Below are 24,327 nucleotides of genomic sequence, written 5' to 3'. Positions count from 1 at the left end.
AAATTTCTGGAATACATATGAATAAAAAGTAAATTGAAAACTACATTTAATATCTGGAAGGTCATGACTAATATTTTTTTGTCCGAGCCTACACAGCTGCCTAAGCAGCATTTGCAGATTCTGTGGGTTCAAGGGGGCAGGACGTAAAGGGTGCTTAGCCAACAACTTCTTTTATGTTAGCAAAACTTAAGAGCTGTTTTGGGGACCCACAACTTACTTAACCGCCACTACATACTACAATTCCAAATTGTTGGACCATTGACAAGAGTTAAAGCAGTCAGTCTCTTTCAAAAGCATGAAAGCGAATGATGATTAATTACAAATTGAGTTCTTTGTTTCAAATAAGAAAAAACAACATTTTTTTACTCACAGATATAAATTTATACCAATCAGATAAGTTGTACATTTTCTGGTATTAAATCTATGCGGGGAGTACATAAAACTAATATGTGTCGCAGTAGTTTCTCTTGTAACTTATCAAAATTATAATTAAAAAACTCACTCATTTTTGCCTAACAATGAAAAACAATAAAATCTTAATTCTCCATTTTATGATTTAGCAAAAACAGTTCCTTAAATATACTAGTTCATAACTGTTGTCGGGGAGGTGCCTGTTGATTAGTCCCAGGAGGCGCAGGTGGTGCCGGTGCATCTGGTGGCTGAAGAGTTCTTGTACGTCGCCTTGTATAATGCTGCCATAGTAGTATTGCTTGATCATCCATAAACTTACACACCTGCAACAAATTTTAAAAATTACTTCGGCAGAACCACTTTACAGGTTTGGAAGAAATTACTCCTGCTTTTAATATTCCTATATGAAAATTTTCTAAAAACCTTTATTAAAGTACTAGATAAACACTTATTTACATACACACACATATATATACATATGTATATATATATATATATATATATACATATATATATATATATATATACATATGTATATAAATATCTTAGAGATTTCCACATATGTAGAATCTTCATATATTTACATCTTCAGGTATAAAATATACATTTTGCTGAGAACAGGTCAGTGAAGAATGAATTCCTCTTCCACCCACAAGGAAGTGGAGGGGGAATTCATGAAATAAATAATATCTATGTCTTATAGGCATACATCTTGGCCAGATTATTTTTGGACATGTTAAAAATTGCCAAGAATGGATTTCAGGACATTGTATTCATAAAAAAGTACAAATAAAAAATATTTAAGTAAGAAATACATTATAATATTTTTAAACTGAATTATTAATAAATAATATTTACAAATTCTTGGCAAGAATCTAGTGTGCAAGGTTTTAGCTATACAATAATACTAATATTTTCTAAGAATGAATAAAATTATTACCTGAGCTGAAACACATTCTCTCCTAAAAGCCTCATGTTGTAATAGTTCTAGAAAATGCAGGCACATTGGATACTTTAGATAACGGGCATATTCCGGTTCCCTCCAATACTGCAGATATCTTAGGTAATTAACAAATGTCTGTTCCTTCAAGTAACCTCTCTGTGCTAAAACTAATGGATATATGATAAATACTTATTCAATGTATGACCACTATATGAGTTATACATAAATTAAACAAAAATTTGATTTGAAAAACAATTTTCATTTCCAAAAACTGAAACTTACTTTTACATTTTTTTTATGTTTAACATCTACTCATCTGTTTGTAATTGAACATGTGTAAGTACTTAGTTAGCACATTTCTTTTAATATATATAATTGTGTAAATTAAATATACAAAGCTTCTGCTCGTATTCTCTTTCCAAATTTTAGGTTGCATATAATTTCTCATAAATCATAATTTATATTTTAAGTGAAAACAACAATTTTACATCATTTTACTAACATCAATCACTTCTAACAAGACTAATGTAAATCCTCCAGATGTTATTAAAATAAATAAATAAATAAGTACTTACAATGAATGTAATTTGGATTTGCTAAACATTGTACGAATTCAAGTTCAACTTGAAAGCGGATTCTGCTCTGTTCCTCAGTTTCAGCCATAACTGTAATAAACATTCAGCAATTTAGACATAAATCACAATCTTGATTATTAATATTAGAGTACCTTTGCCAGTCATCATCTTGAAAGGATGTTACGGGTACTTCTATAATAATAAATAATAGTAAATACTTTCAAAACATCAAGGACTGTCAAAACCCTGAAAAACTGACAAATTGGTAAAACAGACAATACATAAAACATCTTTTATGCAAATATTTACACGAATTTATTGTATGTTTAAATTCACTAATTTTATTTTACAGTGAGACATTATTTCGTTCATAACAAGATAAACACCGAACAAAAAGATTGTGATTACATAGTTTTAATGATGACACAATTTTAATTAAAATTATTTAATAATTAATATCATTTAATAATAAAAGTATGTACATACTGTGTAATAATAATATATAAATATTGTAATAGTAATTTTCAAAGGATAAAAATGTTTATTTCAGATTACAATTTACAAGTAATAATAGATTATGCACTGGCAGCACTATTAAATTTAACGTCAGGAAAATGGGTGGTAGTGAATTGTAATTATAATGAGATTGTGATATCCCTTTCTCCGTTTTCATACGTAATTACGACAACTTTTCAATCTCATTATTGTAACAAAAGGATAGTTTTTGTGTCGTCTGCTATTTTCATATAGCATCTAACTATTTTTTAAAAGCTATAAATATATGACGTAAATGTCGGACCACAGGTATATCAGTAACACAGGAAACTTGTTTGAAGACGACGACGTTGATAATGACACATTCGTCCAAAGTTATAGAGCAAGATTACCTCAACCTCAACAAAACACTGTAAATACTCAATATGGCGGGCATATGGCCGAACTTGAAAAACAAAGACAAGCGATGTTACAAAGACAAAAAGAAATCGAACAGCGTACCCTTGACTCGTCAATAAGAAGTGTCGGCCTCCTTCGAGATTCTGAACAGATTGGAATTGCCACAGCTGAAGAATTGGTGAGACAGCGTGAACAACTTGAGAATACCAACAAAAGATTAGATGAAATAAATACAAATCTACATTACAGTCAAAAACATCTAAACGGGATTAAATCAGTTTTCTACGGATTAAAGAATTATATTTCTGGAAAGTCAGATCAAACACCACCTAGAAGTCAAATATCACCAGATAGCCGCAGCTCTAGACCTGGAACCAGCAGTAAATTAGAGGACACTCTTGGTAATATTCCTCCTATTAGTTCTGAAGAGCGCTTTAACAGTCATCCTTCGGCAAGACTACGGGGATTAAACCAAGAACAGATGCAAGCGCCAATTTCAGACAGCCAGCGCATTAATGATATGTTGGATGCAAACTTAGATGAGATGGTTCAACACATAACTCGATTAAAAGGGCTCGGCAGTGCACTTGGTGAAGAGATTGACACACAAAATAGATTAATAGACACAATACAAGACAAAGTAGAAGATGCTGATATTAAAATTGGAAAACAAAATAAGCAAATGAACAAAATTTTAGGAAAATAATACATTGTGCAATACTTCTTAAAATATGAGTAAAACCCTATTAAATGTAATTTAATCATTTTGTATGATACAATTAAGCAATATCATTCCTGATGTACATATGTATTCATAATATTTTTTTATATTCATAACATTTAAATACTACATGTTGTATAATTTCCTTTCTTTGTCTGCAGTTCAATGGGTACTTTTATTTTATTTCATTATGTCTAGGGGAAATATAAATTTTTCTGTTTAAAAATAATAAAATGCTTTATTCCCTATTCTGTTGTATTGTATTATAATAACATTTTTAACGTTATCATTGTATTAATCACATTGTAGATAAATTTAATTGCCAAGATACATTTCATTCAAAAAATAATTGTTACATGTTGAGTTAATTAGTCATAGTAGCATGAATTCCACATGTATTAACATTGTTATCACATAATTGGAATAAACGACCATTGAAGAAATGTTTACATAAATCAACTACTATACTGTATTTATGTACAGCAGATATGTTATTTATGAGAACATTGCATCTTTAGATAAGCAAATGATAGGAAAATTAATTGATATGGATTTATTAAAATTAATTTTCCTTTATATTGTTCTATCCTGAGCATCCAATTCTTAAAGAATGTAATTTTTATTTGTAATATAAGCATTATTAGTAAACAAATACATTTTCGGAATTGATATTGTGATCTCTCACTTTCATCTAAAAGCATAAGTCCATGGTTTTAGGTAATTGTGTGTCCCTTATTAGTTTTCAGATCGAGTCACATGAATTGGCAGTCACATAACATATACCCTAAGCTGTAGGAAGCTCGGAGACTTATTGATTGTCCGACATGTATGATCTACCCCTAGTTTTTTCTTATATCAATAAGTTCTTTTATTTAGGCTGGTGAAATCACATGATTGAGAAGCATTAAATCTTTGGATTATAACATGTTATTTTGTGGGTATTCAATTCAATTGGCAATAAAAGACCATGCATAAAAATAATCTTCATCCAAAGTGAATCACAGAAAATAGTGTAGTCTGTAAATTTGAAACAATTTAAAAGTTTAGAAGAAACTTTATTACTATTGGGTACACTCACAAAATAAAAAAAATGAAACAATGCACAAACATTCATAAATGAAAATAATTAACAAAAAATCTTATTAATTACTCAGAAATTGTAAATACCAAAACCAATAGATGTTTAGAAGTTTGACATGAATTGTTTTAAGTGGAAATATGTTCACATTGGATCATAACATTATTTATGGTTTATCATTTAAAAATCTTATATAAAATATTTCCTGTCAAAGTTTGCTTATCTTGTAGAATTAATATATATATATATATATATATATATATTGACACAATATTTGAAAATGGTCTATAGTAATTGGCTCTGGTTTCCAACATTTATTTCACAAAACTCAATCTTTAGTTATTGCTATAGGACACTACAATAATACCCACTTCATTAGAATAAACAATAAGACATGAAAAAATATTTTACTATGTGGCCAGTAAATGATTAAATGGTAATAAGAATTACATGTTTTCTACCTGTACATTATAATTGACCTGTTAAAACAAGACGAAAAATCCTAGGAAAGAAAAATTCTCCAATGGTCAAATTAACCAAGAATAGTAATTAATTAATAACACTAATAATTTCTAGTCCATACTTTGCAACCCATCAATTTGCACCACTGTTGACTTTAGAATTTAAAAATTTAGATAGGTTATTGTGTGATGATATTCAACAATGATTATTCACTGCACTCGTCATGCAAATGGTTTGTTATTCATATTTTGTCATGATATCTCAAAGAAAAAAAAAAGATTTCCACTAAGATACATTAACACAGATTTTATAAGCTACAGATTTGAAAAGTATCACATGTTTTTATTGAAAAACCACAACTACCCAATAATTTAATCACAGGTATATTGAAAAATCCTTTATATTAACAAGCAGTCCTAAGATTACATTTTTATAATTAGAGAAATATGGGGTACATAATTTAATTTGAAATTGTTTTAGTACAGGTCAGTAAAAAAGTCATCTTAGTACTCAACACTTCTTTTCTAGATATAAAAATTAATTGAGTGTGATTTCAACTTAAAAGGAAATTAAATAAATATAAAATAATATTTCACTAGTATTATAATTTGTGTATTTTTAAACACAAAAATATGAGAATACTATATTGTGTCAAGATAATTACAGAAATATTACAAAATATATTGCTAACTGGGATTTTAAATAAAAAATTAGAGAAGAAATAATGAAAGTTTTGTAAAAATAATTCAGCCAATTGCCACTTAACTCTAAATTACTCATTAAAAAAGTCTACAACAGTTTCTAAAATAAGATCATCATTAACATTATGCACTCTCATGTGTTTTTGCAAGACCCTTTTATTAGCTAGCTTTTTACCACAAACTTCACAGCCAACCTCTTTATTTGCATGAGACTCTTTGTGTATCTTTAATCCAGATGATGTAGCAAATCCTTTAAAGCACAAATCACATTTATGAGGTCTATCAGATGAGTGGGCATGTGCAACATGTACAGATAAGGAATGTTTGGTTGAAAAGCTTCTACTGCAATCTCTTATTTTACATTTATAGGGCCTTGGTCGTTCTTGCCCTAAATGTTTTAAACTATGAACTCTCAAATATGAAGCTCTAGTATAAGTTTTTGGACATTCTGGACAAGAGTACTGCTTTTCACCAGTATGTCTTTTAATATGCATCATCAAAGTGGATTTCGCAGTAAATTTTTCATTACAAGTGACACACACAAACAATTTACGATTGCTTGAATGAGCTACTCTAAAATGTTCCTTCAAAGATTGTCTTGATTTATAAGTCTTATTGCAAAATCCACATTTAAACTGTGGAGTCTCTTTATGGGATATTAAGTGTTGTCTTAATCCATTAGCCATATGAAATCTTTTTCCACATTTTGGACATAAAAATCTCCGAAAATCCCGATGTTTGGCCATGTGATACCGTAATCCATAAATTCTAGTAAATGATTTAGAACACTGAGAGCATGTATATTTCTTTTCACTTTCTTTTCGTGGTGGATGCTCTGTAGACGTTATTTCAGTGACAGGAGGCAAAGGAGTCAGTTCTTTATTAGCAGGCATATTTGATTCAAAATCAAGAACTGGATGACTATTAAAAAGTGGAGTATCATACTCGTGGTCTTGATAAACAACATTTATATCAATGGAATCTATGCCAGACCTTTGTAGACTTGTAGATTGTACATTAAATATTTGCGACAAAGTTATGTTCGCTTTCAAGCAGCTTAATTTAAAATTATAAGAAATCAAAGCTGTATATACACACGACGGGCACATTCCTTGGGGCCAATTTTCTTCATCGTTGTTCTGGAATTAAAATACATAAGTTAAAATTATGGTAAATTATAAATACCAATGTATTAAGGCTATACTTACTTCAACACAATTTAAAAATATCAGTATGTCAATAAGTTTGATTTTATTCATCTCATGTTCGATTAAATCTTGTACACTCATTAATGTTGTAGAATCAGCTTCAGTAAGACAAGTTCGGCACACATTCTTAGGTAAAATTAATGTCGCTAGCTCCATTTTGACATCAAATTCGCGATCTTTTCACTGTTGGTTCGGTACAATATTAAAAGTAAATGTATACATTTTCGAAATAATATTTTTAAATAGCATCATATTCTTCATGCTACAATAACATGGGCATCTGCGAATGTCGCGCTTCAATGTTACCCGATTACAACTATAATGTTATGATGTTAAGAACAACTAAGAATCGATAACTATACGATTTAATAAACTCAATGTTCTCTCAATTCGGAATTGTCATCTAAACATGCCTATAAAAGAATCCAAGTAAAAAATATAGCTTTTCAAATAGTATCTGCCAGAAATTTGTTGTTGGCTGCTAGGTTAGAAAAATTTGACTAAAGACGCTAAACACCAAGAACATAGATATTAACTGACTTAACAAACTCCCTCTGTAGTTGAAGATACTTAAAAAACAAGTTGGGCAAAGTTTCTGGAGCAGCCGCCAATGACGGCCTGAGAACGGGAATCGATTTTCTACATCTGCAAAAATATTAAACTACATGGCTTTTTGCTGATATTGAACATTTTATTTGCATCAACATTGCGTTTTAAAATCCAGCATATATCTTAATAAAAGAACTGCAAGATTTTTTAAAATTAAACCTGACATTACATTAATTTTCTCACACATATATAATATTATTCTATTAAGAAATCATGTGTTCCCTTAAATACTAGAAGAGTACATAGTTTATTTAAATGTCATATTAAACTTTGATTAGGAAGTATAATAATACGAATTTATAATCAAATAAAATATATTTTTTTTAGCTGAAATTGTTAAACACTCCGCAACATATTCATAGACACACCGCAATTTTATCTGTTGATAGCTGTTTCTTTGACGTGTGGAGTGCTTCGTGGGCATGTGGGCTTTCCTATACTTATAATTTACATACATTTTTCATGTATCTAAGTTGGAATTCAGGCAATATAAGAGTATTAACCGGAATATTTGTTATTTGAAGGTATATTTAATGTAACCCGTATTATATTTATACGTTTAAAATTCTAACCTCTCCTTCGTTTAATTGATTATGCATTTATTTCTTTAAGTTATTAAATTCTTAATAGTATTTTGTGTTTAATATTTGCAGTTACTGTAAGAGGCAATCATGAGTCGGTTCTTCGCGACTGGAACGGATTCCGAGTCTGAAAGCTCGAGTGAGGAGGAACAGATAGTTCGTGCCCCAGCGCCCGTCTACACCGTAAGTTTTGATTATAACAGATTCCTTTATTCAAAGTTCAATTAAAGTAAAAATGTTAATAATGAAAATTATCCTGTATTTATTTACTCTCCCTAATAACTTGAAATGAACCTCATTGCTAATTCTGTGGCCTGTTAGTCTAACTACATTCTGCATTTGTAGACTATTGTTAATTATTAAATAATAACTTACTAAAAATTTACGTAATTTTCATCGAGAAGTAGAAAGATACTGGATGCTGGCTGCTTCTTACCAGTCCTATTGGAAATGTAGAAGGAGAGGCTTATATCCAGTAGTGTATGTCCTAAATGGCTTAATGAATAATTGTAAACATTTTGCAACACAATATATTAATGAGATAGCAATCTCCGTTTACATAAAACTTTTTTGTGTAAGTTTTGTGCAATTATTTATCTGTTTTAAGTTGATAATAAAACTTTAATGTTTACTCTTTTTAAAATTTCTAAAAGTAACATTGTTTTGATCATCAAACACTGTCAAGTATTCATTTAATTTTTACTATAGTTAAACTAGTGTCACTACAAAATATTTAGTAAAAAATCAATGCAAAGAATTCAAAAACGGCACCTGTGGTACCGGTTCTCATAAGAGCTAAAGGAAAAATATTCATAGATGATGGACAGGCAGCAGCATCTAAATATGCTTAAAATGAAAAATCTGGACTTGTTATCTGCATGATAAGTGTGGAAAGAAAGAGCACTAGAATATATTTACAATATCATTGCAAATTATTAACCAGTTAATTATAAAAAGTTACTGTAATTTTAATAGTATAAATCAGTAACCAGCTATTTAAATTACAATTTTTGAGAAAAACTAAATATATCCACAAATTTCATGATGTTTGGAATATTTGTGGCTATACTGGTATAATACAAAGAACTAGAAAATTGTTTAACAGAGTCAAAAGTCAAAAAGTGGATTTATAAACTGGAAATCTAACTTGTGAGCAAGCAAAAATATGAATCTTTTCTTTTATACAAACAATATTTAATTGAATATATATACATATGTAATGAATTACATTAACTAAAGAAGTAAATATTAGTAAAAAAAATTTCAATTTTCTTAAATAAACCCAACCTTTATATCCAATACCAGCATAACTTACTGTGTTTGATGATATACTCATCATGGCTTGATTCTGGTGACACAAAACTTTAGGCACTATTAAATGAGAATGTCACAGTTATGGGTTAATAAGGTTAACAGCAACCTTATGGCAACAGCAACCTTACCTATATTATCTAGAGTAGAATCAGTAAGCTGAAACTTATAACTTAGTTTAAAAATTCAGATATGAATTTATTTCTAATACAGTTATAAAAACCTAAATTGTTCTACAGTTTAGTGATGACGAAGAAGAAACGAAGCGTGTGGTTCGGTCGATGAAAGAAAAACGGTATGAAGAATTGGAAGGTATAATCCATTCACTACGGAATCACCGCAAAATCAAAGATTTTTCGTCCGCCTTAGCTTCGTTCGAGGAATTACAAAGGGCATACACGCGTGCTGCACCTGTAGTACAAAAGGAAGAGAATGGAATTGCTCCCCGTTTCTTTATCAGAGCAATGGTTGAACTCGATGACTGGGTTGCTGGGGCTTGGGCTGATCGAGATGGTAGAAAAGCACTATCAAAGGGCAACAGCAAAGCTCTCACGTCGTTACGTCAAAAGCTAAGAAAATATGAAAAAGATTTTGATGCAGAGATAACTAAATTTCGTGAAAATCCTGATTTGCCCGATGATGATGATGAACGAAAAGGTAAGACTTTTTTTTGGCATTCTTAGTAAATTTGCGTTGGATGGAGGCATCTGTCCTAGGGCACAATGAAACATGATAGAAGATATAGTAATTTTGTATGATTATAGTAATGTAAAATTCAACAACACAAGAAAGCTTAAAACTCATCATTGAATTTAAGCCACATCAAACAATGGTATTCACCAAATATCAGTATGCATATCTCCTAAAAAAAAAATGAAAATTGAAATTCATACATGACCTTTGCAAAAAACTTAAAAATTAAGAAAACCATGTGTTGAAAGTTAATGACTTGCATATTTACATACACATAATATTAAAAATTTACCTAAATGGAATTACAAATATTGATAATTAGACTAAAAATATGTATAATTGGAATATATGTATAAATCAAAGAACAAGAAATAGAACATTCAAAGCAATATGTATACATAAATCTTTCATGCAAAATTCTAATCTTTTCTATACATTTTACCTGTATAAAATAGATTACATTATTCCAATACTTTTTAATCTTCTTTATTCTTACTACCACACTGATTTTTTAAGATGCCCACTCCCCATGAGTCATTATTGAAAGCAAAATTTCATTTATAAAAGATCGCTATTAATTTATTCATATTATTTTTTTATAGAACTATTAAAAAGGAACATTTTTTTTTATATTGAGGTTTTAGCTTTCTTACTTCTCTTACTCTTACTTTCAAAAGTATTTTAGAAACATATCATTAAATAAATAATGCATTATGGTTCAAAGTAAAAAATGAAATGTTTTTAAAAGCCTTTCAATTACTTTTTATATTTTATGACATAACTTCTTATAAAGCATACACTCAAAGACTATTGCTTCTTAGTTTGTATTAATTAGAATCCCACAAGTAGAAATGAACAAAACAAAGTATGTGATAATGTAGTACCTACCTGGTGGATGGGGATAATTATTTAAACTTACCCATTTATATTCAGATACCTCTTCATCTGATGATTCCGATGACGAAGACAAGGTCAAGGAAAAAGTTAGAGTACGACGGTCGCCTGAACCACCACGCCGCCCGCCGCCCCAAGATGACGAATCCTCCGACTCCATGGATTGGGGTTCAAGCTATTCTGATTCGAGCTCTAGTTCCGATGACGAAGCGAAAGGCGCAACTACTTTGAAGGAAATGTTCTTTAAGAGAACAACTGAGAAAGATGAAGATAAAAAGAGAGACAGGCGTCGAGCTAGAAAAGAAAGACGCGAAAGAGAAGCAGGAAAGATCAGCAAAAGAGATCAAACAGATGATGGAGGTGAATGGGAAACTGTGAGAAAAGGTGCTGCCACTTCAGATAAACCTAAAATGTTTGCGAAGGTTTGTATAAACTATTGTTCAGTTTCATTAAATTATGAACTTTAATTAACACGTTCACGTCGGCGCGTACCGCTGGTGGCTCGCACTAGACTGTCCCCTTGGGCGGCTTGTACCACTGGTGGTGCGCGTTTTTTCTGTCAGTCTGTGTCTCTCTTCTTCCAAATACTCATTTAGTATTGTAGTTCTTTCTTTTACTTCCTGCTATTCTTCATCCTGATAATCTTTCTCTGATTCAGATACGAAATCTTCCTCCGTGGAACCTTCGATAACTTCATTGTTTAAGTTAATAAAATCTTTGTCTGAAGAGGAAGAAAGTATCCGTAATCTTGATACGCTTCTCCTACTTCTATTTATACATTCATCAGACGAATCACTTATTTCCATATCCATGCTATGGGCATTTACAAGGAATTTTTTTTTAAATATTCTAACCACCTCTCACTGGCGGAAATCGATCAGGGTACAAAAACTGCACGAGTTACACAACTTGAAAAATAAGCACCCACTGTACTATTGAGCAAAATAAGACGCGTGTGCAGGTCTGAACAAGCGAGTAACTTGCGCTGCCAGGTGAAGCGCGACGTAGATTTGTACGCAAATCTGTAACTGCAAATAGGTGCCGGCGTGAACCTGTAAAGTAGTGTATATTTTAATAATGTCTCTAAATGTTAATTACATTGGGCTAACTTGGCAATAAATATTATTTTTAATTTCACATGCACTTTAAAATAAATACTGCAAAGCTATAAAAAAATGTTTCTTCACAGGATAGTGATATAGACGCAGCTTTGGTCGTGAAAAAGTTGGGTGAAATCAGTGCAGCTCGTGGCCGAAAACGTACTGACCGCCGCGCCCAACTTGAGCTACTTCATGAATTGCGTACAGTCGCCCAACAGCACAACTTAGGTGATGCGCTTCAACTTAAACTTCGTGCTGCTACCGTTGCCGCGTTATTTGATTACAATCCTAAGGTATCCGATGCCATGAAACCAGAGTATTGGTCCAGGTTAGTTGAAAATGTGGACCATATGGTTACTATACTTCTGGCCCATGAAGACATGGTTCTTAGTGAGACCATTACTGAGGAAAATGAGGAACTTGTTACACCACCTTTCCGTGTACGTGGTTGTGTATTGACAGCTCTAGAACGTCTAGATGACGAGTTTACTAAGCTGCTGAAAGAGTGTGATCCTCACTCTAATGAGTATGTGGAGAGATTGAAAGATGAAGTTCGGGTGTCTGCTCTCATCGACCGGGTTTGTCAAGTGGTTGAACGCGATGGATCACCGCAGGAAGTTTGCCGCGCCTATCTGCGGAAAATCGACCATTTGTACTATAAATTTGATACGCGCGCCATGCGAAAAGATTTGACTCCAGGAGAAGAGACAACAATTAAAAAAATGGAACGCCTGTGCAAATACATTTACGCACACGACGAAACTGATCGCTTAAGGACTCGTGCCATCCTGTCGCATATATATCATCATGCTTTGCACGATAACTGGTTCCAAGCTCGGGACTTATTGCTTATGTCACACTTGCAAGAGACCGTCCAGCATTCTGACCCGAGCACACAGATTTTATATAATCGTACAATGGCTAATTTAGGTCTATGCGCTTTTCGTCGTGGCAATGTAAAGGAAGCGCACGGATGCTTGGCAGAGCTGATGATGACTGGTAAACCGAAAGAGTTACTCGCCCAAGGTCTACTGCCTCAACGTCAGCATGAGCGTTCCAAAGAGCAAGAGAAGATTGAAAAACAGAGACAGATGCCCTTCCATATGCATATTAATCTAGAACTTCTGGAATGTGTGTATTTGGTATCCGCCATGTTGATTGAAATTCCGTACATGGCAGCCCATGAATTTGATGCGCGCAGGCGTATGATCAGTAAAACGTTTTATCAAAATTTGCGGGCAAGTGAAAGGCAGGCATTGGTTGGTCCTCCGGAGTCTATGCGTGAACATGCAGTAGCTGCCGCTAGAGCAATGCGTCGTGGTGATTGGCGGGCGTGTCTCAACTTCATTGTTAATGAGAAAATGAATGCAAAGGTAAAGATTTTTTCAATTATTAGAGTATTCTATAGCCTATGATGAATACAGTTTCAATAATTGATAGTAAAATGTCTATTGAAATAGCCACAAATATTTGTAGTTGACAAAATATATACATAGAAAAAAATTTCACTACATTGTAAACCTTCACTGGGGATGGAATACTTTTAGGCAGTGGCGTAGCTATGGTATTTAGGGCCTGGGGCAGATTGGGGCTTGGTGCCCCCCCCCCCCCCTAAAGAGTCTAAATAATTTCAAAATTCAGAACAGAATGTAGTTAATATATATATATTTTTTGGTTCAAAATAATAATAAGTATATAAAAAATAACATTAAATGTTAATAAAATTTATTGGGAAAATTTAAAACGAACATTCCTCGCTTTTTGGCCTGCAAAGTCATTAATCACATTTTCTAAATCAATAGTGTCGACTAGTTCATGTTCTATTGACATTATTGCAAGATTATTTAACCTATTTATCATTAAATAATCTTGCAATAATGTAATATTTTTTTTGTCATTTAGGGCCCTTTTAAAAAACACTTTGTGTTTTGCGAATAAAAAGCTTAAACACTGTGTATATTATATTTTTGTAACCATTTACTTTTTTTAATGTTCATATTATTTAACAACTTTTTTAGCACAAAAATAGTAAAATTTGATATTCTTTTTATGTTATTTACTTTAAATTATGGTTTCCATTTTTCTTTTAACATTTCATTATTCATCATTCAAAAAAAAAAATTAAAAAAATTATTTTCAACTTTGGTGCCCCCCCCTGCTTGTGGTGCCTGGTGCGGCCGCCCCGCTCGCCACCCCCTAGCTACGCCACTGCTTTTAGACTACTGTGAACTGAGTATTTAGGATGCATTTTTTCCACACGGTTGTAATTAAAGAGTGTTATTTTTTGATAGTAAAAGTTTTTTTTTTTAATTTTCTTACTGATCACCGGCCAGTTAACCATTTGTGCATAAATTTTATGTAACTCTTTCATTTGAAAATAATACAAATTGATCTGCGTAACTACTAAGTCCAAAACACCTATATCAAGAAATAAAGCCGTTGTTTAATTTTCTTACTGGTCACCGGCCAGTTAACCATTTGTGCATAAATTTTATGTAACTCTTTCATTTGAAAATAATACAAATTGATCTGCGTAACTACTAAGTCCAAAACACCTATATCAAGAAATACAGCCGTTGTTACCCTACTGATTATCGAAGCATCATAATAGTTGCATCAGAAATGTTTAAATAATACTGTAAGTTTGGTGTAATATCACGTACGTTCTACTCTTCTTTCAAATCGTCGTTATGCTATATTATTTTTTTAAAATTTTGGTTGCCTAATATCAGAGTCGTTCTCTTCCTATGCAGTTTCATTTTCACAGTTACCACAATTTGATTCATAATCACACGGACAATCAGGTAAAGCATCTGCGTATAATTCTTTGAAAGATTCTTCGTTACGTTCCGTAATCGTTTTATTTATTTTTTTAGATATTAAATATTTTTTACTACTAAAGATTTGGCGGCTCTTATAAGAAACAGCTTGCATTATAGTGACCAACAATTGTACTGCATGATCGCCAACAGTGATGCAAAAAAAAGCCATCACGAGTTGACTTGTGACCAGTCAACAATGTGTTAATTGCACGCCGATGATTTAGAGTCGGACGCATATATCATCTGCGTCCTTTGTCCACAACGGCAACTTTCGTTTGATGACCCTTCGGACGCATATATGCGCATCCTTAGGGCCTTAAATAATAATTAGTTTGTGATAGTCCAACTATATAACTATTTGTTTTCTGTTATACAGGTATGGGATTTAATGGTCGGTGCGGATAATGTTCGTGCCATGCTCGGTCGCCTCATTCGTGAGGAATCACTGCGGACTTATCTGTTCACATACGCTCACGTGTACGCGTCGCTATCTCTACGTTCACTAGCTGACATGTTCGAACTGCCTCGTCAACGTGTACATTCTCTGGTCTCCAAGATGATTATTAACGAGGAATTATTAGCATCTCTCGACGATCCAAGCGAATGCGCTATATTGCATCGTTCTGAGCCTACTAGGATGCAAGCGCTGGCGCTGCAGCTAGCCGATAAGGTAATCTTATTATTTCTTTAATGTGAATAAAGCTATTGAATAACCTTGTAATGAAAAAACCTTAATAATTGTTAATTAATAAGCAAGTTATAATCATTACTTGCTTAGTTGCTTAAATAAAGGCTTTTGATTCCTTTTGTTTTGAGGTAAGTCAATGCAGCCAAGCTAATCTAAGTTGGCTATTAGTGACTATAATGTTATTAATAACATATTCAATAATAAAGCATCATTAAATTGAGGTAAAATAAGTTACTATGAATGAGCTTGTGCCTTAACTACACTTTATAATATTAAAGTGATAAATACAGTAACTTTAAAAAAAAAATACACGAATTATTATTCATAATTAAATGTTTTCATTAAATTTATTTGTTAATTGTACACAGGTCGGTAATCTAGTAGACTCGAACGAACGGATCTTCGAGAAGCAAGGGTCCTTCTTCCAGCGAGGAGGTACTGGACGCGGAGAGGGTCGTCAAAGGGAACGCCCCAGAGACGGTTGGGGCCGTCGCCAACGCAACCGCCGTCGTGATGATGAGCGTGCTCATGACGACTGATTACAAATCTAATACAATTTGCCACACAATCTACATACCCCATTTAGTATGCGACGGTTGCAACAGTATCACTTATCAAACATGTGGTTAATTAAATACACCTTCTAACCCCTTAAACAGTGATTACTGTTGCAACCGTCGCAAAATAAATAAAACTTATTCTTTGATTTTCAATTGCTTTAAAAAATAAATATTTCTACCCGTGATTTTGTACTACGATTTACCTTAAATTTTCAACATTCTTAACAACTCAACATTTTCAAAATTCTCTAATTTAAACATTCTAGTTTCGTTCAAGTGGTAATTTTATTTATTTCTACTGTGTAGTTAAATTGCGATACGATCTCCCGCATAGTATATTATTTGTACTGTATCACTGAAAATAAAATTGTCACAAAATTTATTACCGTTTTTGCACTATGCATTATTAAATTAGTCTATTTGGGCCCATTTTCTGTGTGAATATATTTAGGTATAATATTTTTTGTCATCAGCAGTAATACAGACCATTAACAAATATTGCTTATTTATACAAAAAATCTATATGGTTAAGCTACATGAAATTTTAATCTCGAATGGCCAATTTAATAATATATGAAGTGATTGAGTTCACTGTAATATTCTTAACACCTAGGCTTTATTTACCAGTATCTGGTGGATGCTAATATAATTGTTGAAAATATTTTAGGAATAGACAACAGGTGTAGACTAACTCCGAAATTAAATAAAAGAATTTTGTGAAGTAGACTGCATGACTGATACATATGAAACTTTTGCAGGCTTGTATTTGACAAAGTTACATGACTGTTTATATGCCTGCGACGACCGTAGCGATTTGCGGGTTTACAAGCGGCTGATAAATTATGACAGTTCAGGTGACCGCTACCGATATCAATCTTAACTATTTGGTTGTTCAGTTGAAAGTGATTTAGTTTTTTTTTTTTGAGGAAAATAAAAATATTAATATAATAATGAATAAATATTTTAAATTATTTGTTGATCATTCTGATTCAACACCTATTGCCAAATTTCTGGTAGTAGCATGACGACTCCACGCTAACAAAAATTTTGGTCTTTGCTGGCAAAAAACGAATCTAAGTGATTTTGACGTGTTCATTTGAGGTACAAGTTTTACCGTCCAAAAAATTTTGCAGTGACCAAAATAAATAATAATATAAAGCCGCCATATCTGGTGAATACGGTGAGTGTGCCTTCCAATTCAAGCTGTAAAAGCTTTTGGCGAGTGACCAAACTTGTATGTGGTCCTACATTATCTTGGTGGTAACCATTTCTGTTAATTAATTCTGGCCTTTTCTGTTGAAATGCATCATTCGGTTTATCCACCTGTTGATAGTAGATTTCCGAATTAATTGTTACGTTATTCGGTAAAAGTTCAAAAAACAACTTTTATGAAATGACTCCTTTAAATTCCCAACAAACAAATTTTTTTGATGGATGATCACTTGCTTTTGACATTTTTATATACAACCCATTTTTGTCCCAAGTAATGATGAGCTTTAAAAATGGATCATTTTCGTGACGTTAGACGTAGTAGCGACTTACCGACGTCAACGCGACGACACATTTCTCTCCGTGAGAACACCCCGTGGGAAACCCACATATCTAGTTTCGAAGTTAAACCCAGGCCTTTCAGGTGGTTATAAATAGCTGAATTCGATAAATTCATCCTCTCGCCGATCTCACGTGATTCGCTGATTATCATCAATTTTTACCTTTACGCCTTTGCCAGCTTCAACCGGCCTTCCAAAACGTGTGCACCTTCAACATCAAAATTTTGCAAACCAGTACTGGCACTGGCGTATTATCAACACATCTCCATATACATCGATTAATTTATTTTTGGTTTAAACAGTTTTTTTTACCTTTTCTATAGTGAAAAAGTAAAATATGATGAAAATGCTGCTTATTGCTCTCCTTATTTAAAAGGGCACCAACCAAAAACTACTGCGTAAAATCAATAAAAATTTTTGCAAACAAGCCTTGCTATATCACCTCTCAATACTTATAATCATCATGCGGCTTACGTGTGAACTTTGGGTCAAAAATACAATAAAATCCACTGTCGAAGAAACGAAATCACCTTCCGAGCATCCCAATAATTCCCAGCTAACTATTGTGGCATTTAAGTTGTAAGACCCGTCAAGCAGTTACAGACCTTAAGACAACAGTTAAATTCTCAACAATAGCATGTTATGAAATTTATGTTATTGGTACCATTGGTTACTAACAAATAGTAGGGCAAGACAATAAGAAACCGTCTTATTATAGACTTGTCTCATCTCGGAGGTTTTTGGATATATCTGGACTGGCTACGTGCATTGGATTTAAGGCCCTATCCTTTTTTTGAGATCGGATTGTATCTCGGAAGGAAACATTATAATACCCATGATGTTATTGAATATATATCAATAAGAATTTTACGAAGATTGATGAATTAAAGTTTATACATCTAACAATGATGAATATAGGTTTTAATTATTTTATCAGTTATTTGCTCTTCTATCGCTGTCTCTATAATTAAACAACATTAAAGATGAGGAAAACTGTACTATTTGATGTATAATTTAATTCTGTAATTTATCTAAGCGATAAAAACTTTACCTCACTAGGATAAAAAAAATATTAAATACCTTAAACACCGAATGAAATCAATAGCAACCCTGCAAACTGATGCTGATGTCTGTAAATATTTATTATTTTCACATTATAGTTTTTCAGAAATTTTATAGCTGATGCAACCGATAAACAACAATTATAAATAAACTTTACTTAAATATTTAAATATAAACATTTTTATTATAAAATTCATTTGTAATTACAAAAACCAAACGCAAATTTGATATATCTCATTATATTGAATCTGCGGTAGAGCGGATGAGAAGGGAATATTATACTCTGACATTTTACTGAGTCATATTTTTTGATATACGAATTATGTTGTTGGTTCAGATTGAATTTACTGCCGATAATTAGTAAATTTCTTGAATACTATCCGCACTCATTACTATATTTTAATAAGGTGTAATTAAAATGGCTGCTACGAGAAGACTTCAAAAGGTAAGATATAGACATCGAAAGTAACATTGTCTTATTTTAATTTAATCGTAACTTTTGTTATATTGCAATCATCAATTGCCATTAGTTTTATACCTAATAACGGTATTAAATTTTTTTAATGATTTGCCATTGTAGAGTGTAATAACATTGTTATTTGTTTAATTTATAGGAACTAAACGACATTAGACAATCTGGACTGAAATCATTTAGAGACATTCAAGTCGATGAATCTAATATTCTAACATGGCAGGGCTTGATTGTTCCAGTAAGTGCACTTATTTTGTGATAAATATTAAACATTAATATTATTCTAATATTGTGTATATACTAAATATGAACCAATTTACAGGACAACCCCCCATACAACAAGGGCGCGTTTCGTATTGAAATTAATTTCCCAGCTGAATATCCATTTAAACCTCCAAAAATTAGTTTCAAAACAAAAATTTACCATCCTAATATTGATGAGAAAGGTCAAGTTTGTCTACCTATTATAAGTGCTGAAAATTGGAAACCTGCTACTAAGACTGATCAAGGTAAAGTAGACAGTTATTTGTGATTACATAAAACTATTGCATGGGCTTTTAAATAAGGATCTCAATAACTAAAAGCAAATTAGTAAAAAATAGAACATTTGTTTCTGTGTAAATCAAATAAGATTTAAAAAATACAATTCTTAATTAGCAGATCTAAAACTGGTTTAATGTTCTAGTACTGTTTTGTAATATTTAAATAATTTGTAATATTTAAATAATAATTATTCTACATTAGTTTTTATAGGAAAGTTGTCAATAATTTTATTTATTAATACAGGTCAAAATTTACATTTAAAAAAAAAAAACTTTCTTGGGATTTATGTTTATGTCCCTCATGCTTATGAACATATACTCATGATTAGCCAATAAGATGCAATATTTATTTTCAGTTATCCAAGCTTTAGTTGCCCTTGTGAATGATCCAGAGCCAGAACATCCTTTACGTGCTGAACTTGCTGAGGAATTTTTAAAAGACAGAAAAAAGTTCACAAAGAATGCCGAAGAGTTTACTAAAAAACATAGTGAAAAACGACCTTCTGATTAAAATTGCCCAGTGAAAATGTCTTTAGCTTTACAACAGTGAATGGTATTATTAGCAATGTGTTAATTTATTACTTGTGCATTTATATTATCAATGGAATGTAATTTTTCCATCTCAAGTCAACTAATGTATTCAAGAAAATACTTCACTGCTGTAAAGATAAGGCTTTATAAACCTAGGTAATGATTTTTCTGAATCACTGCTTGCAACAAATGCACCTTTGTAAGTAACTTTTAAAGATGCAACTTCATATTGGCCAAATATAAAAGCTTAAAATCTTAGCTTAGTTTCTATTTGGTGGTCATTTAAGATTTTTTAATATTGATATGAGAGAGTTAAGAATTCCTTAGGTTGATTTTTTTTATTTATATTAGTATAGCAGAGAAACTTCAAAAATGCAATATTATTTCAATTTAATTGATATAACAGATTTTGGTCCAATATATTCTGTGAAGAATAACTGTATATAGTTCCCATGATTAAAGTAGCTTATATCTGTGGTCATAAGTGTGAACAAATAGAATAATCAGTCTTAGCATCATTGGATATTTTATTTTGATTTCAGTTTATAGCTTCAAAACCTATTATATTAATTTATTTTCAAGTTGTGCTTAATAAAGATCATTATAAAAATAAAACATTATTTTTATGAACAACATAAATCTGGCTATACCATGCAAAGTTGTAGCCTTTGATTATTGAAATATGGTATTATGACTTTTACAATGGCTCATATTATATTTCTGAGTAAAAGAAACAGTCCAGAACAGTCAAACATGTTATTCATAATTCATATAAACTTCAACAATCCTGTTAACTGTGAAAGAGAAACCTAAATACATTTTTTTCTAGTAAAGCTTTTGTTTTAATTTGTCTAAAAAAATTCTTCATAATTTCAAGGTGTATTGGAAACATTTTTAATTTAAACACCACTTATTTAACTTTTTTATTTCACTTAGCCAAGAAATTCATAAACATCACAAACAATTTTATCATTCATGTGTTCACTTTGTTCCTTACATATTTTTAATCTGTTTTCTATATTTAAACTCTTGTTCCTTAAAATTTGTGTATTATCTGCTTTTATGCTCTCTTTACTATTCACAGTAAAGGAATTTATATTATCCTTTCTTCTTTTTGTTGGCAAATGGCAATTTTTTTCATCATTTGTAGATTCTAAATTGTCTGTAATACAATATTAAAACATGTTAACAAAGTGGAATAAATACAAATATGAATAACAGGATAGTTATCACTGACTTAATTACATTTTATTTTTTTAACACATTTATTTAAATAATCATCTGTATTTAAATCTTTTGTTAGGCTAGGTTGTATAGACAATAAGTAATGAGGTCCATATTGCAGCCAATCATCATGTTCAGGTATATTTTCATCTAATTTTATTCCAGCTGCTACAGATGTTAGTGTGACCCAGAGTTTTGCAGCATTTGGATGGTTATATCCACCTGAAATATTTTTTTAAAGAAAATATTGAATACATATTCTCTATCTATAAATATCGAAAGAATGTTATATAATGAAGTAGCAAAACATTAATAGACAACTTGAGGAAACATTATAATGATGAAGTAATACATACCACCTCCTAAGAGTATTACAGGTTTATTTTCCGCTAGAACCTTTTGTAAACACATTATGTAACCTTGTTCTGTAAGGCATGCACCACCATGGGGGTCACCTACCAATGCATCAGCACCACATTGCATGACTATTGCATCAGGTAAAAATTTTGAAAAAATCTCTGGAAACACTCTGAAATAATTTTGAGGATTTTGTGTGCATAAATATATAAAATTCATATACTTAGGACAATGCAGATTAAAAAAAAGTGTAATATAATAATATTCCATTGAAGACTATATAATAATTACAGCATTTTATTCAGGGCTCTAAATGCATGTTACAGTTTTTCATTAACTTTATTTGATATGAGATTAGAGATACAGATGAGATCACACTAACCTAACACTTGCAAACTAAACCCATTTTATTTTTCAAAATAAGCCATTCTTTGTATTGTTTCGACTTGAATATACAGAAAGGTCCTAACAGTAAATTCATGTTATATTTTTTTCTCAGCCCCTGACACTGCTTTTTCTTAAGGCACAATGCAGAGGTTTTGGTGGCATTATAGCAAATTTATTTTGGTTTATCAAACTTTAATTAATGATTAGTTTGTTTTTATAGAATTTGCAAATGTCGAATTATAATGGCCTACACATTAATTACTTACTTTCCAAATGCTAAATCTAAACTTTTATCAGAGTAGAATGCATTAAGTGGAAAATTGCAAATGTTAGTTTTTCCCATCACATTTCCATCATCGATACCACCTGATCCTGGATAAAAACCTGGTTCATATTTATGAAATGACAAAGTGAACACAGAGTCACACAATTTATAAGCGTCTTCTACACCATTTCCTGTAAAAAGGTAATGAATTTGTTAATGCACACAACAAAGAAAAATTTTGTGAATTTTCATTTCAGTTTTGTCCTCAAATGAATCTTTATAAAACTATCAACTAATTTTTGTGCTTATTAAACTTTGTCAAAATAAAATAAAAATGTTGATTGTTATCTTTAATTAAAACATGATTTAATTATATTTTTATCCAATATTTTACCATGATGTACATCCAAATCTATGTATAAAACTTTCTGAAACTTCTCTCTTAACTTTTCAATAGCTAACACTATGTCATTTACATAACAAAATCCTTCTGCTCTAGACCTAAAACAAATTATTCAGTTTTTTATTCAGTTTTCTTTATAAAATATGTATGAACAATGCATAAAAGATGTGTATATCATATTCTTTTTTTAAAAGATAAAACTTTTTTTTATGTAGAGAAATTTTAAAAAAGAATTTTGTTTAACTAATATGCACCACCATCAACAGTTTTTGGGCATCAAACAATACTTTTTAATTATTATTGGTGTATATTACATGCAATATAAAAGAGTTAAAATACTTAACATAAACATCAAAATTAGTAAAAAGTTCTGATTCTACCTTTTAAATATATCTATAAAAATAGGAAATAGTGTGTTTCTGAAATATTATACATTGGTTTGCAAATTTAGTTTATTCAAATAAAATGAAGTTACCTATGGGCGTGATGCCATCCACCACACCAATTTATAGCAATGTTAGAGATGCCAAGCAAAAGGCATTTAGCTGCGGTGATTGACCCTCCTGCTATGTTGGATACTAACTCATATATGTTAGATATAGGTGGACAGTCATACACTAAAATTTAAAAGATAATAATTTGTAATCTGCCAACTTTAACTTTTAAAAGATATAGAGTAAAATTGAAGTTTTACCAATTCCATATTCTTCATCTTGGCTACTAGCTATGTAGTCTTCTTCAATTTCTTTTAAACATTTCAAATGATCCAAATATAGCTCAGAATGGAACTTTTTTAGATCATCATAAGTAGCCGGAATGGAGCGGACAACTTGCAAATGATTGTTAATCCCATACGCTGTTATAAGATTATGTACCAGGGAAGCCTAAGAACATATTTAGCAATTTAATTTTTCAACGTGACTGTCACAAATACATAATAAAAACTTACTCTATCTGGAACAGCTTGTAAACGATCACATTGATTTATTAAAGAAGGATCCCAAATATAACAAGGTTTTTTAGCACTCATTTTAGGAACGACAGGTAAAAATATTTCATAAAACCTTAAGTTATTAATTAAACGCTTTAGAAAATTATGTTCGTTATCTCGTAAGCACATTAACTTTCAAATATACCTTTAGTGTACGTTATATTAGTAGTTCATAAACTTTTACGACTTATTATTAATCAAAATGTTTACTTTTCTCAATTTGAATTAATGTCATTGTTAAGCTCTGTAAGAGTATAATGTTCATTAGCGTTAGCATCATGTCATAAGGATA

At 31.3% G+C, this 24,327-nt stretch overlaps 6 protein-coding genes across 6 annotated transcripts; 3 read left to right on the top strand and 3 right to left on the bottom strand.

The window, feature by feature from the left end:
• Nucleotides 1–72: 72 nt before the first annotated feature.
• On the bottom strand, nucleotides 73–2,168 carry MED31 (mediator complex subunit 31). Its single transcript, XM_068767486.1, has 4 exons — nucleotides 2,082–2,168; nucleotides 1,930–2,019; nucleotides 1,352–1,521; nucleotides 73–734 (listed from the first exon to the last, which is right to left on the bottom strand). Exons 1-4 carry the CDS (start codon nucleotides 2,095–2,097, stop codon nucleotides 588–590), a joined length of 423 nt encoding a protein of 140 aa, XP_068623587.1. The 5' UTR covers nucleotides 2,098–2,168; the 3' UTR covers nucleotides 73–587.
• A 371-nt stretch (nucleotides 2,169–2,539) lies between these two features.
• Nucleotides 2,540–4,169, top strand: Snap29 (Synaptosomal-associated protein 29kDa). The gene has a single exon (XM_068767338.1). It carries the CDS (start codon nucleotides 2,720–2,722, stop codon nucleotides 3,527–3,529), a length of 810 nt encoding a protein of 269 aa, XP_068623439.1. The 5' UTR covers nucleotides 2,540–2,719; the 3' UTR covers nucleotides 3,530–4,169.
• A 1,522-nt stretch (nucleotides 4,170–5,691) lies between these two features.
• LOC137924195 (zinc finger protein OZF-like) lies at nucleotides 5,692–7,334 on the bottom strand. The gene is made up of 2 exons (XM_068767559.1): nucleotides 6,994–7,334; nucleotides 5,692–6,924 (listed from the first exon to the last, which is right to left on the bottom strand). Exons 1-2 carry the CDS (start codon nucleotides 7,147–7,149, stop codon nucleotides 5,857–5,859), a joined length of 1,224 nt encoding a protein of 407 aa, XP_068623660.1. The 5' UTR covers nucleotides 7,150–7,334; the 3' UTR covers nucleotides 5,692–5,856.
• A 652-nt stretch (nucleotides 7,335–7,986) lies between these two features.
• On the top strand, nucleotides 7,987–16,436 carry eIF3c (eukaryotic translation initiation factor 3 subunit c). The gene is made up of 7 exons (XM_068767459.1): nucleotides 7,987–8,126; nucleotides 8,256–8,366; nucleotides 9,734–10,151; nucleotides 11,121–11,503; nucleotides 12,271–13,554; nucleotides 15,380–15,673; nucleotides 16,060–16,436. Exons 2-7 carry the CDS (start codon nucleotides 8,274–8,276, stop codon nucleotides 16,228–16,230), a joined length of 2,643 nt encoding a protein of 880 aa, XP_068623560.1. The 5' UTR covers nucleotides 7,987–8,126; nucleotides 8,256–8,273; the 3' UTR covers nucleotides 16,231–16,436.
• A 2,693-nt stretch (nucleotides 16,437–19,129) lies between these two features.
• Nucleotides 19,130–21,286, top strand: LOC137924000 (ubiquitin-conjugating enzyme E2 L3). Its single transcript, XM_068767287.1, has 4 exons — nucleotides 19,130–19,308; nucleotides 19,478–19,573; nucleotides 19,658–19,844; nucleotides 20,234–21,286. Exons 1-4 carry the CDS (start codon nucleotides 19,282–19,284, stop codon nucleotides 20,386–20,388), a joined length of 465 nt encoding a protein of 154 aa, XP_068623388.1. The 5' UTR covers nucleotides 19,130–19,281; the 3' UTR covers nucleotides 20,389–21,286.
• A 54-nt stretch (nucleotides 21,287–21,340) lies between these two features.
• On the bottom strand, nucleotides 21,341–24,137 carry LOC137923997 (histone deacetylase 8-like). The gene is made up of 8 exons (XM_068767286.1): nucleotides 23,994–24,137; nucleotides 23,739–23,928; nucleotides 23,520–23,661; nucleotides 23,036–23,142; nucleotides 22,643–22,832; nucleotides 21,989–22,161; nucleotides 21,654–21,854; nucleotides 21,341–21,570 (listed from the first exon to the last, which is right to left on the bottom strand). Exons 1-8 carry the CDS (start codon nucleotides 24,072–24,074, stop codon nucleotides 21,341–21,343), a joined length of 1,314 nt encoding a protein of 437 aa, XP_068623387.1. The 5' UTR covers nucleotides 24,075–24,137.
• Nucleotides 24,138–24,327: the final 190 nt, after the last annotated feature.

The sequence above is a fragment of the Battus philenor genome, unplaced genomic scaffold (genome assembly GCF_028537555.1).
Source record: "Battus philenor isolate CCGP_79_NKW_IND1 unplaced genomic scaffold, ilBatPhil1.0.hap1 SCAF_23, whole genome shotgun sequence".
NCBI lineage: Eukaryota > Metazoa > Arthropoda > Insecta > Lepidoptera > Papilionidae > Battus > Battus philenor.
The sequence above is the reverse complement of the archived record's forward strand: the minus strand, read 5'-3'. Positions and strand labels throughout refer to the sequence as shown.